Below are 17,620 nucleotides of genomic sequence, written 5' to 3'. Positions count from 1 at the left end.
TTGGTGGAGACACATGATGCATCGTTTTTTGATGTACATCAATGATAACTAAAAGAATCCCAAACATATGTATGCCTAGTAGTGTGTTAGTTCCTATATTTTTGAACCCACGCTCCAACCAGGCTGCCTGAGGCCTTTTTAAAGATCTCCAGTCTCCTCCACTTAAGCATCCTCCACCCCCTGCTGAGCCCATCCCACATCCCACTCCTCCCTCCAACACAGCCCCATCTCCAATAAGGTAATGACCAAATTAGGTCTAATGTCTGATGTTGTACACTAGTGGCTAAAGGCACAGCCAGCGACAGTGGCGGCATTAGAGGATGTGCAACTGGCAACAACAACAGCAATAATCCCTGATCCGGGCCCCCTTCCCTCTTGTCCTACCGCCCTCCGCCCCTGGGGCTGGGAAGGTGCGGAGGGAAGAGTGAAGGGAAAATGAATGGCGTTTGCCACACTACAATGAGCTTTTGATGGGAGACAATGGAGGATCCTGCCTGCTCTCCACACGGGGTGGTAGGAAGAGAGCAATATGGGGCTCATGGACCCGGCCCTCGCTGCCTCCCTCCCTCTCCCTGGCCCCTGAGGCCCCCGCCCCCCATCTCTCCTCTCCCACGACTCATAATGGGATCCTGAGGGGGAAAAGGAGAGGGAAAGTGATGTCAAATGTCAGGAAACCAGAAATATGGCAAGCTGACACCCCCCTCCATCCCTTCAGCCCTCTATCCCTCTCTCTCATCTCTGCCCAACGGTGGCGCAGGTTAATATCACATTTATAAAATACCTTACCAGAAACAAAGCTGGCTCTTAGCCCCCTGTCACTCACTGACAGTCATATAGAGAGCTTGGCCTGGGGCTAGCCTAACTAACCATTTGTTAGCTGACCTGCCCCCATACATGTCTGTCCTTATTTCATCCGCTCTAAAGCCACAGCAGTACAGATACTTTTGGACCACTAATATCGGAGTGTTGTGTTGACATCTTTTTCATTGTGATCACTTTACAATCATTTGGTTGGTATCAGGGTATGAATTAACACTGGTATTTTTTTTATAATACATGGTACATCATCACTAGTCAATATCACATGAATCATAGCCTTCCGTCTTTCCCTTCTAGACTTCCAAATGTAATATGTTTCTGTGTGTGTGTTTACACAGTATCAAACATCTTGTAAATAACATGTAAAAAGGTACAGTTGATTATGGTATCTCTTACTGATCAGCGTTTCTCTCCGTCTTTCCCCAGCCAATGGGATGGGCGAGCCCCTAACCTGCAGCTCTGGAGTGGGCAGTGCCACCAGTCCCAAGCTAGAGCCTCCCCCCTCGCCTCACGCCAACCGCAAGAAACACAGACGGAAAAAGAGCACGGGCATCACCAAGCCAGACGGGCCGTCTGCAGGCAATGAAGGTAAGCCAGGAGTTAGGCCAGGAGTTCTAGAAGACACTCATTCTGCAAACTCATCAAAACAATCTGAAACTAGTCAAAACATTCTGAAACGACTCAGAAACAGTCTGCAACAATACAGAAACATTCTAAAACCAGTTAAAACATTCTGAAACTGAAACATATGCTGAAACGGCAAGCTCTAGGTAATTATACATTCCTGAAAAAAAGGTGCAAACTTAGTACATCTGGTTAGCATACTTTAGTGAAGTGCATGTCCATGTATAGCCGCCCCCAATGTTCTCCAGTCTTTAGCCATAGTCGGAACCAACCGTCCTGAGCTCCAGAAGCTGTGGATCTCTCCTCAGCTCAGCAGGGGAGTGGCAGCCACCCCTCTGCCCAATTAATAATGATTCTCCAGTCTGATGATGAATGGACAGCTCTAATTGGAAGGCATTGTGAAAACACAGTCCCATCTCTAAGGCCATAAAACTGATGTCACTGGAGCCAGAGATGATCAATCAACATGATTGATACGCTGCATAGCAACAGCATTGGCACCGATGCCTCCTTAATGACGCTTAGTATTTATAATCATTACGCTTTTATCATGGTTTCACTGACAGACACCCATTCCAGTTTGAATGGGACCACTGACCACGTCGTTTCAAACACGGATCACCAGCAGTGTTGTTGATATGTTGGTACAGTAGTTTCAATGTCAAAGATAGGTTAGTGTGGTCATTGTGCTTCTGTATCTCAGATATTTGGGCCTGTCTTGGATCATTCTTACCCCTTTTTTCCGTAGGAGTAGAGAGGAATGCTTTGTATTGATTTGACAGTATATAACATACACTGAGAGTACAACTCAATATTATATGTACACTGAACAAAAATATAAACACAACATGTAAAGTGCTGGTCCCATGTTTCATGAGCTGAAATAAAAGATCCCAGAAATGTTCCATACGCACAAAAAGCATATATTTTTTAAAATGTTGTGCACAAATTTGTTTATATCCCTGTTAGTGAACATTTCTCCTTTGCCAAGATAATCCAAAACCTGACAGGTGTGGCATATCAAGAAGCTGATTAAACAGCATGATCATTACACAGGTGCAACTTGTGCTGGGGACAATAAAAGGCCACTCTAAAATAGAGAGTTTTGTCACACAACACAATGCGACAGAAGTCTCAAGTTTTTAAGTGGGGGTGCAATTGGCATGCTGACTGTAGGAATGTCCACCAGAGCTGTTGCCAGATAATTTTATGTTAATTTCTCTACCATAAGCCATCATTTTAGAGAATTTGTCAGTACGTCCAACCGGCCTCACAACCACAGACCACGTGTATTGCGTTGTGTGGGAGAGCGGTTTGCTAATGTCAAGGTTGTGAACAGAGTGCTCCATGGTGGCGGTGGGGTTATGGTATGGGCAGGCATAAGCTACGGACAACAAACAAAATTACATTTTATCGATGGCAATTTGAATGCACAGATATACCGTGAAGAAATCCTGAGGCCCATTGTCGTGCCATTCATCCGCCGCCAACACCTCATGTTTCAGCATGATAATGCACGGCCCCATGTCGCAAGGATCTGTACACAATTCCTGGAATCTGAAAATATACCAGTTATTCCATAGCCTGCATACTCATTGAGCATGTTTGGGATGCTCTGGATCGACGTGTACGACACGTGTTCCAGTTCCCGCCAATATCCAGCAACTTCGCACAGCCATTGAAGAGGAGTTGGACAACATTCCACAGGCCACAATCAACAGCTTCTATACAAAGGAGATGTGTTGCGCTACATGAGGCAAATGGTGGTCACACCAGATAGACTAGTTTTCTGATCCACGCCCCTACCTTTTTTTTAAGGTATTTGTGACCATGCAGATGCATATCTGTATTCCCAGTGGTGAAATTCATAGATTAGGGCCTAATGAATTCATTTCAATGGAATAATTTCCTTATATGAACTGTAACTCAGTAAAATCTTTGAAATTGTTGCATTTGCGTTTATATTTTTTTTCAGTGTGTGTGTGTGTATATATATATATACACTACCGTTCAAAAGTTTGGGGTCACTTAGAAATGTCCTTGTTTTTGAAAGAAAAGCATTTTTTTGTCCATTAAAATAACATCAAATTGATCAGAAGTACACTGTAGACATTGTTAATGTTGTAAATGGCTATTATAGCTGGAAACGACTGATTTTTTATGGAATATCTACATAGGCGTACAGAAGCCCATTATCAGCAACCATCAGTCCTGTATTCCAATGACACGTTGTGTTTGCTAATCCAAGTTTATAACTTTGAAAAGCTAATTGATCATTAGAAAACACTTTTGCAATTATGTCAGCACAGCTGAAAACTGTTGTGCTGATTGAAGAAGCAATAAAACTGGCCTTCTTGAGACTAGTTGAGTATCTGGAGCATCAGCAATTGTGGGTTCGATTACAGGCTCAAAATGGCCAGAAACAAATAACTTTCTTCTGAAACTCATCAGTCTATTCTTGTTCTGATAAATGAAGGCTATTCCATGTAAGACATTGCCAAGAAACTGAAGATCTCGTACAAAATAGTACCCGCAAAACACCAGACTCAACGTCAACAGTGAAGAGGCGACTCCGGGATGCTGACCTTCTAGGCAGAGTTGCAAAGAAAAAGCCAAATCTCAGACTGCCCATCTTTTCATTTTATTGGCCAGTCTGAGTTATGGCTTTTTCTTTGCAACTCTGCCTATAAGGTCAGCATCACGGAGTCGCCTCTTCACTGTTGATGTTGAGACTGGTGTTCTGCGGGTACTATTTAATGAAGCTGCCAGTTGAGGACCTGTGAGGCGTCTGTTTCTCAAACTTAGACACTAATGTATTTGTCCTCTTCTCAGTTGTGCACCGGGGCCTCCCACTCCTCTTTCTATTCTGGTTAGAGCCAGTTTGCGCTGTTCTGTGAAGGGAGTAGTACACAGCATTGTACGAGATCTTCAGTTTCTTGGCAATTTCTCGCATGGAATAGCCTTCATTTCTCAGAACAAGAATAGACTGACGAGTTTCAGAAGAAAGTTATTTGTTTCGGCCATTTTGAGCATGTAATCGAACCCACAATTGCTGATGCTCCAGATACTCAACTAGTCTCAAGAAGGCCAGTTGTATTGCTTCTTCAATCAGCACAACAGTTTTCAGCTGCGTTAACATAATTGCAAAAGGGTTTTCTAATGATCAATTAGCCTTTTAAAATGATAAACTTGGATTAGCAAACACAACGTGCCATTGGAACACAGGACTGATGGTTGCTGATAATGGGCCTCTGAACGCCTATGTAGATATTCCATAAAAAATCTGCCGTTTCCAGCTACAATAGCCATTTACAACATTAACAATGTCTACACTGTATTTCTGATCAATTTGATGTTATTTTAATGGACAATAAAATTGCTTTTTTTTTCGAAAACAAGAACATTTCTAAGTGACACCAAACTTTTGAACGGTAGTGTGTACAGTGGGGAGAACAAGTATTTGATACACTGCCGATTTTGCAGGTTTTCCTACTTACAAAGCATGTAGAGGTCTGTAATTTTGATCATAGGTACACTTCAACTGTGAGAGACGGAATTTAAAACAAAAATCCAGAAAATCACATTGTATGATTTTTAAGTAATTAATTTGCATTTTATTGCATGACATAAGTATTTGATCACCTACCAACCAGTAAGAATTCCGGCTCTCACAGACCTGTTAGTTTTTCTTTAAGAAGCCCTCCTGTTCTCCACTCATTACCTGTATTAACTGCACCTGTTTGAACTCGTTACCTGTATAAAAGACACCTGTCCACACACTCAATCAAACAGACTCCAACCTCTCCACAATGGCCAAGACCAGAGAGCTGTGTAAGGACATCAGGGATAAAATGGTAGACCTGCACAAGGCTGGGATGGGCTACAGGACAATAGGCAAGCAGCTTGGTGAGAAGGCAACAACTGTTGGCGCAATTATTAGAAAATGGAAGAAGTTCAAGATGACGGTCAATCACCCTCGGTCTGGGGCTCCATGCAAGATCTCACCTCGTGGGGCATCAATGATCATGAGGAAGGTGAGGGATCAGCCCAGAACTACACGGCAGGACCTGGTCAATGACCTGAAGAGAGCTGGGACCACAGTCTCAAAGAAAACCATTAGTAACACACTACGCCGTCATGGATTAAAATCCTCCAGCGCACGCAAGCTCCCCCTGCTCAAGCCAGCGCATGTCCAGGCCGTCTGAAGTTTGCCAATGACCATCTGGATGATCCAGAAGAGGAATGGGAGAAGGTCATGTGGTCTGATGAGACAAAAATAGAGCTTTTTGGTCTTAACTCCACTCGCCGTGTTTGGAGGAAGAAGAAGGATGAATACAACCCGAAGAACACCATCCCAACCGTGAAGCATGGAGGTGGAAACATCATTCTTTGGGGATGCTTTTCTGCAAAGGGGACAGGACGACTGCACCATATTTAGGGGAGGATGGATGGGGCCATGTATCGCGAGATCTTGGCCAACATCCTCCTTCCCTCAGTAAGAGCATTGAAGATGGGTCGTGGCTGGGTCTTCCAGCATGACAATGACCCGAAACACACAGCCAGGGCAACTAAGGAGTGGCTCCGTAAGAAGCATCTCAAGGTCCTGGAGTGGCCTAGCCAGTCTCCAGACCTGAACCCAATAGAAAATCTTTGGAGGGAGCTGAAAGTCCGTATTGCTCAGCGACAGCCCCGAAACCTGAAGGATCTGGAGAAGGTCTGTATGGAGGAGTGGGCCAAAATCCCTGCTGCAGTGTGTGCAAACCTGGTCAAGACCTACAGGAAACTTATGATCTCTGTAATTGCAAACAAAGGTTTCTGTACCAAATATTAAGTTCTGCTTTTCTGATGTATCAAATACTTATGTCATGCAATAAAAAGCAAATTCATTACTTAAAAATCATACAATGTGATTTTCTGGATTTTTGTTTTAGATTCCGTCTCTCACAGTTGAAGTGTACCTATGATAAAAATGACAGACCTCTACATGCTTTGTAAGTAGGAAAACCTGCAAAATCGGCAGTGTATCAAATACTTGTTCTCCCCACTGTATATGTGTGTATATACACATTACCAGTCAAAAGTTCATTCAAGGGTTTTTCTTTATTTTTACTGATCTTTACATTGTAGAATAATAGTGAAGACATCAGAACTATGAAATAACACATATGGAATCATGTAGTAACCAAAAAAGTGTTAAACAAATAAGATTCTACAAATAGCCACCCTTTGCCTTGATGACAGCTTTGCACACTCTTAAATATGTGTTATTTCGTAGTTTTGATGTCTTCACTATTATTCTACAATGTAGAAAATAGTAAAAATAAAGAAAAACCTTTGAATGAGTAGGTGTTCTAAAACTTTTGACCGGTAGTGTATATATACAGTACCAGTCAAAAGTTTGGACACACCTACTCATTCAAGGGTTTTCTTTATTTTTACTATTTTCTACATTGTAGAATAACTGATAAGGAATCATGTACTAAGCAACAAAGTATATGTTATATTTGATATTCTTCAAATAGTCACCGTTTGCCTTGATGACAGCTTTGCACAATCTTGGCATTCTCTCAACCAGCTTCACCTGGAATGCTTTTCCAACAGTCTTGAAGGAGTTCCCACATATGCTGAGCACTTCTTGGCTGCTTTTCCTTCACTCTGCGGTTCCGATTCATCCCAAACCATCTCATTTTGGTTGAGGTCGGGGGATTGTGGAGGCCAGGTCATCTGATGCAGCACTCCATCACTGTCTTTCTTGGTAAAATAGCCCTTACACAGCCTGGAGGTGTGTTGGGTCATTGTCCTGTTGAAAAACAAATGATAGTCCCACTAAGCCCAAACCAGATGGGATGGTGTATTGCTGCAGAATGCTGTGGTAGCCATGCTGGTTAAGTGTGCCTTGAATTCTGAATACATCACAGACTGTGTCACCAGCAAAGCACCCCTACACCAAAACACCTCCTCCTCCATGCTTTACGGTGGGAAATACACATGCGGAGATCACCCGTTCACCCATACCGCGTCTCACAAAGACACAGCGGTTGGAACCAAAAATCTTGAATTTGGACTCCAGACCAAAGGACAAATTTCCACCGGTCTATTGTACATTGCTCGTGTTTCTTGGCCCAAGCGAGTCTCTTCTTCTTATTGGTGTCCTTTAGTAGTGGTTTCTTTGCAGCAATTCGACCATGAAGGCCTGATTCACACAGTCTCCTCTGAACAGTTGATGTTGAGATGTGTCTGTTACTTGAACTATGTGAAGCATTTATATGGGCTGCATTTTCTGAGGTAACTCTGGGTCTTCCATTCCTGTGGCGGTCCTCATGAGAGCCAGTTTCATCATAGCGCTTGATGGTTTTTGCGTCTTCACTTGAAGTTCTTGAAATTTTCCGCATTGACTTGACCTTCATGTCTTAAAGTAATGATGGACTGTCATTTCTCTTTGCTTATTTGAGCTGTTCTTGCCATAATATGGACTTGGTCTTTTACTAAATAGGGCTATCTTCTGTATACCCCCCCCCCCCCAACCCCTCTCCTACCTTGTCACAGTACATCTGATTGGCTCAAACGCATTAAGAATGAAAGAAATTCCACAAATTCTCTTTTAAGAAGGCACACCTGTTAATTGAAATGCATTCCAGGTGACTACCCCATGCTGGTTGAGAGAATGCCAAGAGTGTGCAAAGCTGTCATCAATGCAAAGGGTGGCTATTTGAAGAATATAAAATATAAAATATATTTTGATTTGTTTAACACTTTTTGGGGGTTACTACATGATTCCATATGTGTTATTTCATAGTTCTGATGTCTTCACTATTATTCTACAATGTAGAATATAATAACAAATAAAGAAATACCCTTGAATGAGTAGGTGTTCTAAAACTTTTGACCGGTAGTGTATATAATTTATATATACACACACACAGTGCCTTCAGACAGTATTCACACCACTTGAATCATTGGAGTCAGCATCCCTGTGGAACGCTTTCGTCACCTTGTAGAGTCCATGCCCTGACAAATTGAAGCAACTCAATATTAGGAAGGTGTTCTTAATGCTTTGTACACTCAGTGTATATGCCCTATTCACATCACCATGATTTTGCCTCCATTTTTTCCTAAGTATGCTTACCCACAATGCCCTGTATCATCCTGTACTGAATGTAATTATCTCTTGAATACCAAGAAAGAAACACCAAGAACTTAGACCATAATCGACCAAAACTATCAGAATCACTCCAATAATGGTCTTAGGGGCTTGAATGAGTGATGGCTATCATTAGGGACTCGGGAAGCTGGGTGGATTCACCTCGTCACATTGCATTGAGGGAATCATTAGTGGACATTAGCCCATCTCAACGTCCGTCCCAACCGTTTTTTTCTGTTGCATATACAGTAGTTTGGAATCATTGACATTTGTCCATGTGTTTTAAAATGACTACATTTCTGCTCTAATTTTGGATAAGTGATCATAATTAGACTGTAAATGCTGTTCAGCATGTGGTGTCAATGGAAACGTGTGGATTCAGAACGTTTTTCTCTCCATCAAAGAAGCACGTTTATTTTTATTTTTTATTTTTTTACCTCTCTTCTTCTCTTCTAAGATTTTCTATTAGCATCCGCTTGTCTGTTCTACTGAACGCTTCCGGAATACAGACATATTGCTTAAATATCAAAATCACTCAAGTGTAGGATGCAGGTTGTGTCTCTTGAAAGAAGGGGAGAGGGAGGGAGGGAAGAAGAGGTTGGATCCTTGAATAAATTGCTATCAGTTTATCTCATTTACAGGGCAATCAGAGCCCTGGAATGCAGTCCGAAATTGAATTTTAGTTGTTGTGAAGCATAATAAATCAAAGGAGCATGAGCGTTTTAAGGTGTGCAATCAGTTTAGTCAACATGGGAAGAACATGATGTGTGGGGGGTGGCAGGTAGCTTAGTGGTTAAGAGCGTTGTGCCAGTAACCGAAAGGTCGCTGGTTCTAATCCCCGAGCCGACTAGGTGAAAGATCTGTTGATGTGCCCTTGAGCAAGGCACTTAACCCGAATTGCTCCTGTAAGTCGCTCTGGATAAGAGCCTCTGCTAAATGACTAAAATGTAAATGTAAAATGTGAGGGAGCCTTGAGAAACTGTTGCTGCAGTTAAGTCTTAAGGATCAGACACACAGAGAAATCTGACTGCCGAAAAGTTACTTAGCTCATCTGCCCAGAGTGTCGGCAGTTAACTTTTTGTTGTTCACATAGAACAGTTTTAACTACGATTTGCTTCGTTTAAATATTCCAGGCCACAAGGTGGCAGTAAGTTGTTTGGCTTGTGCCTGCTGTAGCTAATGTAAGCTAACTAATGTTGTTGCTAGCTAGCTAGAATTTGTAGTAAGCCCTTGTTGATACTGACCAGATGGCCACAACTAGATAACTTGCGAAGCTAGCAACATTATAATAAACATTACAATGGATTCATTTTTGAATGAAGCATCTGCCTGTTAGCTGTCAGTAGTCAGTGGAGTAGCTAGCTAGCTATGTTGTGCTAACGTTAGCTAGCAGCGAACTGGCACTGGCAGTATGGGATAATGGAGAGTGAATAAAATGATTTCTTCATCTTGCTAGATAGCTAGCTTGGTAAAGCATTTAGTGTTGTGTGCATTGTGCTGCACTTACCACACCATTTGTCTATATGAAGTGTGTGTGACTGCCTGTCTCAGTTAGCAAGCTAACGTTAGCTAGCTAACTAACTAATGAGTATGCACATGATCAAACTGAACCTAACAGAAAATGTATAATTCAAGCACAAAGCTAGATGTAAAAGATGTAAAGACTTGCTCTCGATTTTATTTTTATGCAGCAATATTGTTTTAGTTAGAACAATTCTGATGAAAATGTACTGGATTACAATGGTAAAAGTGCCCATTTGTTTCATCTTTCTTGTCACTTCTGTCGGCTCCCCGACGTGGAAGTTTGTGCACTCTGATTGTCAAGTTCTCGGCCACTGACGAGCATTGCGATTCTACAAGTAAAAACGTCAGGTTCGTCGGTAACAGGTCAGTACACAGCAGGTATTTATTTTGTTATAGCAAGAGAAGGAACGGCCTACTGTGGTAAGTACTTATCGGCAGTCAGATTTCTCTGTGTCTGTACCATAAGCTGTAGCCAAGGAGATATCTTAGCCAGGCAGTTATGTTTATAAATTAGTAGGGCAGGGAGGTTTTCCTGACCACATGACATGACCAGGAATAACGCTGAACCCTAATTAGACTTCAATTTGGCTCCAAAGTTTTTCCTGGGTAGGTCACATCAGGAAAAACTTGTGGTCCTTACAAATGACAGTAGGGCATACTTCCTAATTCCTTTCCTTATGCAAACCTTCAATTGAAGAGAGAAGAGAAAGACTGGCAATGTTATCACAGAACCTCATAGATATATCTAAGAAAGTGGGGGTTCATTTTGGGCCACTTTAGTCAGGAAAGTAATTTATGCATTGTGAGTCAATTGATTGAAAGTCACTTTAAGTTGTTCCTATGTAAGTCGAGAGCAGTTCCAGTGGCATCTAGCTTTCAACGTATACGTCTCTAAATCAGTATTGTATAGGCATAACATGGAGAGGCAGCAATGTGAATTCTCTCCGCCATGTCGGCTGCGTTTCCACTATACGCTTTCCTCAGAGGAAGTGCACAACGGACATGGCCCGTAATATCCTAGTGCACTGTCAGAACCGTGTGCGGTGTAATAAACTTCTCGTGCTTAAAGAATGATGCAGGATGCATAGCGAGACAACTGACAGCCCTTTAATGTGCTTCTCAGCAGCCGCCCGGCGTCAGGGTTCTCTGTACGCGCCACTCGCACACCGCTCGCATGCCACCTGCCTAAAAAACCCACTGGAAAATCGATGGCCGATAAAGACTTGTGTTCTGGGGGAGGCCCTTCTGATTAATGCAGACTGTCAGGGAGGGGAGCTTCATTAATGTATTTCTCTTTTAAAAGAAGGAAGGAAAGTGTATCAAATGTTCATTATTTGAAATGGGGGGTTTAGCGTGTTCAGTGGGAAGTGGCAACAGAGATGGAGGGAGCAAGACGGGAGGAAATGAGGAGAGAAAGAAAGGTGGTTCAGATCCTTCACAGTTTTATACTGTAAATGAGGACTTTTTCTCTTGTCAGGGACATCCCAGTGAGGTTTTAATTGTTAGTTTGTTTGTGTTTTGTTTGTCTCTAATAGTTTTCAAATAGTTTTCAAATAGTTTTTTGTTTTGTTAACAAGCTACTTTTATTTCTTAACATGTTGTGTCAGTTACATGTGAATTTGAGATAGATGTATGACTTGGTTGAAAATGAGTTGGTGTGAGAAATGTTCATTGCAAATGTCCTGCTCTTCTTAGAGTGCGTGTTCAGAAGAAACCTTGATGTGGTTGTATCATCTCACAGAGAATAACCATCCCCTGCCAACTATCGGTAACCCAGTAACACCTCTTATTGATTATATAAAGTAAATGTCTTAACATCCAGAGCGGGAAACTTAAAATCCCAAGCCCTCCTTATCCTATAGCCTTAACCCTAACTCTCCACTTCAGTGAGGTTAGGATATAAAGTACATTCAATAATATCCGCCACTCCCTCCACCCCCTCAGAATGTTTAAGGTTATACGGTATAGTACATAAATACCCAGACTCCTCTACCTCAGTGTGTTAAGGGTTAATGTCCTCTGGAGTCCAGCAGAGGGTTAGGAAATTGAGGTTTAACAGCCCTGTGCTAATAGTGGGTGTTTATCTCAATACTTTGTTTTGTCATTGACTCCCTCCCCAGCCCATACCGTACGACTCTGTTTCATTTCGCAAATCTGTCCCTGGAGCCCAGAGCAGCTACAGTAATGGCTCCTTGGCTTTCCAAACCAAACACCACCCAAAGCACGTCGCAGAGAAAGGAATAACAAGATTCTCATTTGTGAGGCTCTGTACACTACACATTGCCCACAGATACACTGTGTAATTGACAGTTTTCTTTTCGCATATCGCTAAATGTAGTTTTGCTATTAGGTTGTGGCTCGTGTGCGTGTCTGTTTATGTGCGCCTTTGTGTGTGTCAGTATTCTCCTCTCTCTCTCTGCATTTTGGTGCGGTGCGGTTCCCCTGGGACCCGTGTGTGTCTCAGTAATGGCCTGCTCCTGATTGCTCTGATACAGGTTAGGAATATTGGCTTTAATGATGTGTAAAATGAGCAAGCAGTGCCTGTGACATTTACAGATGGCACCGCCTTGGCCTGTTCTTCCCAACTGCTCGTTAATTCACAGGAACAGAAAGCACTTCTTTAAGTGACCGCCTGATGCGTACAACACACACATAGCACAGCACAAGACCACATACATACCATCATACATACAAAACCCCACCTTGGATGTCATGTCGCCCCCACCACCTCGAAGACTCTACTATATATTGTCTAAATACACACACACACACTAGTTTCACACTTGCACGCACATGCACATGCACACACACACACACCATACACGCTCACATCTTGAGGCCTTGCTGAGGCGGTCATTGAATCGATCTCTCCAGAGAGAGGTAGTGTGAGGCAGGATAGCTGTGTCCCTCCCTGGCCCTGCCTCTCTGCCTGCCATAGACAGCTCAGCTGGGCTCATCCCAAACCCCAGAGGTGCTAATCTGGTCCTCCAGTCCCCACTTCACCCATGGAGCATCTGCTGTGGAGTGGAGGGACGATCATAATAAGTAGAGACAGCTCCGCGTCAAACCTGTACCAATGATCTCTAAATATCTATGCTCAGAGGCCTGATCTTCTTCATTGATCTGTAACGATACCAATTTGGGAATTTCTTGATTGACCAAATCTGCATTTTGTATTTGTTGTTGAAACATCTTGTCTGATGAATGGCTGATGAACCATGCCGGAACCATGAGAAATTCCATAATTTTGTGTTTTGTTGATGTTGGTGGAAAACGCTGTCTCAGGCACTGCTCCAGAGTCTCAAATAAGTGTTCCATTTGGTTGAGATCTGGTGACTGAGACGGCCATGGCATATGGTTTGAATCTTTTTCATACACATCAAACCATTCAGTAACTACTCGTTCCCTGTGGATGGGGGCATTGTCGTCCATTGGGGGCATGGCCATGCTAGCCAAAATAGTGGCCAAAAAACGTTTTATACATGACCCTACGCAAGATGGGATGTTAATTGCTTATTTAACTCAGGAACCACACCTGTGTGAATACACCTGCTTTCAATATACTTTGTATCCCTCATTTACTTAAGTGTTTCCATTATTTTGGGAGTTACCTGTATACTGTAGACTGTAGAAGAAGATGCCTTCTCTCCTTGCTTCACTCCACGTCACCACAGCCATTAGGCTATAATTTCTTTTTTATTGTGGTCATGTTAATTAAGGAAAATCATTGTATCTGCCTCTTGATTCTCCACAGTAACAGTTGTTCCCTCCTATTGGATTTATATTACGTTGCTCCACGTCCGCCCACTGCCCTGGCCACATCTAATTGGAAAGGACTTGTTGATTGTGTAGCTGCTGGATAAATATTATCAGATCACAGGGTTAATGCTGATTGCTGGTGTTAATGTGTGACTGAACTCCCCATTCGTTCCTCTGTTAGCCGTGGGCTAACTGTACCCATTGGGTAACATCAGGAGCGCTAATGATCCTAGCGCTAGCTGTCTCAGTCATCATCATGGCAGCAGCTGCCTCTGAAATAGCAGCAGTAATACCTCATTGTATCGTTCACGCCTGGTATCTATCGTCTAGGAGGAGGACATTTTGACCTTAATCGTCATGCTTAGATGGAACGAAATTACTTTGCTTCACACAGAATGGAATTACCTCTCCAGTTAGGCTGTGACAGGTCCTGCATTAAAAAGCAATATCAACATACTGTATAAGCATATCATGATACTACTGTTGCCTCCATGATACTATGATACTACCACAGAAATATAATTACTTGAACGGATATTCCCATTCAAGTCAATGGGTCTTAGGGGCTTTGCCTGTTCTACTATCTGGTTTGGTCAATGTTTTTGTCTGCTTGTTTGGCATTTTTAGTGCTCATGTCTTGCCTGTACCGGTCTGTTCCACACATGAAGACCTAGATTTGTTTTCCCAAGTATACTCAACAGTTTAAGAAATCAGCCATTCATTGCTTTTTTAAATTTCAATATTGAAAGTGTTTTAATGCCTCCAATTTATTGCCAGTCAACTAAATAATTAGCTTTGTTCAGGTTTTTAGAAGCTGATTGCAGAAGTGTAACGCTATTGGACTCTGAGGAAAACTAGGCTGCATATCTAAATGCCATGCTTTTTTAAAAATGAACAATTAGTGGACATTTGAGGTGGAGGAGGACAGGCACTTTTGAAAGTACAATACTTGTATAAAAATGACTGAATGTCTGAATTTCTTTATTTAATAATATATTTTTTTATAGTTTGTTCAGTTTTCTTAACAAATTATTCTTAATAGGATAATAGGACCTTCTATCACCAAAGGGACCTCAATAAGCTTTACAAGCGCTGGTAGAGCACGGCGCTTGTAACGCCAAGGTAGTGGGTTCGATCCCCGGGACCACCCATACACAAAAATGTATGCACGCATGACTGTAAGTCGCTTTGGATAAAAGCGTCTGCTAAATGGCATATTATTATTATTATTAATAAGACATCAACTAAACATCACATCATGTTAGTCTAAGCCTTTGAGAGTCATTGTAACATTACCCAAACCCAGACTTCCATATATAAACACTCCTTAACTCTACTGTATGTTTAAATAAGAATCTCTGAGGTCTTTATTGATTCTGTTACCTGTAGTCGATATCTCAAACTAGATCAGATAATTGAAGTTGGTGTCGAGCTAATTAGATTATAGGTTTCCCCCTGAAGAGGAGACCCTCCACTAGAGCATTTGTATTGCTACAATCTCTGCAGCCAGAACCAAATCAACTACTTACTTTTGGTTCTGGGAACGGATATATAGACTTATTATCCCTTTCATACACAGACCAAAATCTCACTAATTTACCATGCCTGCATTTTTATACAACCTTTTTCGTATATCTTAAAAGGGTAGTGGGTAAAAAACATGGAAAAATAAAAGCCACCTAAAGACCTATGCCCTAAAAATTACTTAAGTAGTTTTTGGGTATCTGTACTTTTACTTTACTATTTATATCTTTCACAACGTTTACTTTTACTCCACTACATTCCTAAAGGAAATAATGTACTTTTTACTCCATACATTTTCCCTGACACCCAAAAGTACAAATTACATTTTGAATGCTTAGCAGGACAGGAACATGGTCCAATTCACTAACTTATCAAGAGAACATCCCTGGTCATCCCTACTGCATCTGATCTGGCGGTCTCATTAGTTTGTAAATTATTTCTGAATGTTGGAGTGTGCCCCTGGCTATCCATTAATTTTTAAATTTTTTACAAGACAATTGTGATTTCTGGTTTGCTTGATATAAGCAATTTGAAATGATTTATACTTTTACTTTTGATACTTAGGTATATTTTTGCAATTACATTTACTTTTTATACTTAAGTATATTTTTAAACAAATACTTTTAGACTTTTACTCAAGTCGTTTTTACTGGGTGACTTTCACTTTTACAATATAATCAGGTATGACAATTGGGTACTTTTTCCACCACTGACTTTACGGTATGATACACTATATATACAATAGTATGAGGACAACCCTTCAAATTAGTGGATATCAGCCACACACGTTGCTGACAGTTGTATAAAATCGAGCACACAGCCATGCAATCTCCATAGACAAACATTGGCAGTCGAATGGCCTTACTGAACAGCTCAGTGACGTTCACCGTGGCACCGTCATAGGATGCCACCTTTCCAACAAGTGAGTTGGTCAGATTTCTGCCCTACTACAGCTGCCCCGGTCAACTGTAAGTGCTGTTATTTTGAAGTGGAAACATCTAGGAGCAACAACGGCTCAGCCGCGAAGTGGTAGGCCACACAAGCTCACAGAATGGGACCGGCGAGTGCTGAAGCACGTAGCATGTAAAAATCACCTGTCCTCGGTTGCAACACTTACTACCGAGTTCCAAATTGCCTCTGGAAGCAATGTCAGCACAATAACTGTTCGTCGGGAGATTCATGAAGTGGCTTTCCATGGCCGAGCAGCTGCACACAAACCTAAGATCACCATGCGCAATGCCAAGCGTCGGCCGGAGTGGTGTAAAGCTCGCCGCCGTTGGACTCTGGAGCAATGTAAACACGTTCTCTGGAGTGATGAATCACGCTTCACCATATGGCAGTCCGACGGACGAATCTGGGTTTGGCGGATGCCAGGAGAACGTTACCTGCCACAATGCATAGTGCCAGCTGTAAAGTTTGGTGGAGGAGGAATAATGTTCTGGGGCTGTTCGGGCTAGGCCCCTACGTTCCAGAGAAGGGAAATCTTAACGTTACAGCATACAATTACATTCTAGACGACTCTGTGCTTCCAACTTTGTGGCAACAGTTTGGGGAAGGCACTTTCCTGTTTCAGCATGACAATGCCCCTGTGCACAAAGCGAGGTCCATACAGAAATGGTTTGTCGAGAACGGTGTGGAAGAACTTGACTGGCCTACACAGAGCCCCGACTTCAACCCCATCAAACACATTTGGGATGAATTGGAACGCCGTCTGCGAGCCAGGCCTAATCGCCCAACATCAGTGCCCGATCTCAGTAATGCTCTTGTGGCTGAATGGAAGCAAGTCCCTGCAACAATGTTCCAACACCTATTGGAACACCTTCCCAGAAGAATGGAGGCTGTTATAGCAGCAAAGGGGTGACTTTAATGCCCATGATTTTGGAATGAGATGTTTGACGAGCAGTTGTCCACATACTTTTGGTCATGTAGTGTACCTGTACCCAATTCATACAGTCCCATTTTACCGTATTTGTATTTATTACTATTTATATTTTTTGCAACTTTTACTTTTGCTTCACTACATTCCTAAAGAAAATAATGTACTTTTTACTCCATACATTTTCCCTGACACCCAAAAGTACTTGTTACATTTTGACAGGAAAATGGTACAATTCACACACTTATCAAGAGAACATCCCTGGTCATCCCTACTGCCTCTGATCTGGCGGACTCACTAAACACAAATGCTTCGTTTGTAAATTATGTCTGAGTGTTGGAGTGTGCCCCTGG

The 17,620-nt window shown here is 42.2% G+C and overlaps 1 protein-coding gene across 1 annotated transcript in view; it reads left to right on the top strand.

Annotated features, from left to right (window-relative positions):
* The window catches only part of LOC311146673 (arf-GAP with GTPase, ANK repeat and PH domain-containing protein 3-like), a gene marked incomplete at its 5' end in the record, with an annotated part of 227,058 nt that overhangs the window by 171,064 nt on the left and 38,374 nt on the right, over positions 1-17,620 (top strand). Inside the window, one exon of the mRNA XM_084183206.1 lies at positions 1,246-1,407. Within this exon, the coding sequence (XP_084039332.1) occupies positions 1,246-1,407 (162 nt within the window). The remainder of the gene's footprint in view (positions 1-1,245; positions 1,408-17,620) is intronic.

The sequence above is a fragment of the Coregonus lavaretus genome (genome assembly GCF_964263955.1).
Source record: "Coregonus lavaretus genome assembly, chromosome: 19".
NCBI classification, from domain to species: domain Eukaryota; kingdom Metazoa; phylum Chordata; class Actinopteri; order Salmoniformes; family Salmonidae; genus Coregonus; species Coregonus lavaretus.
Note: the sequence above shows the minus strand (reverse complement) of the source record. Positions and strands in the feature narration are given on the sequence as shown.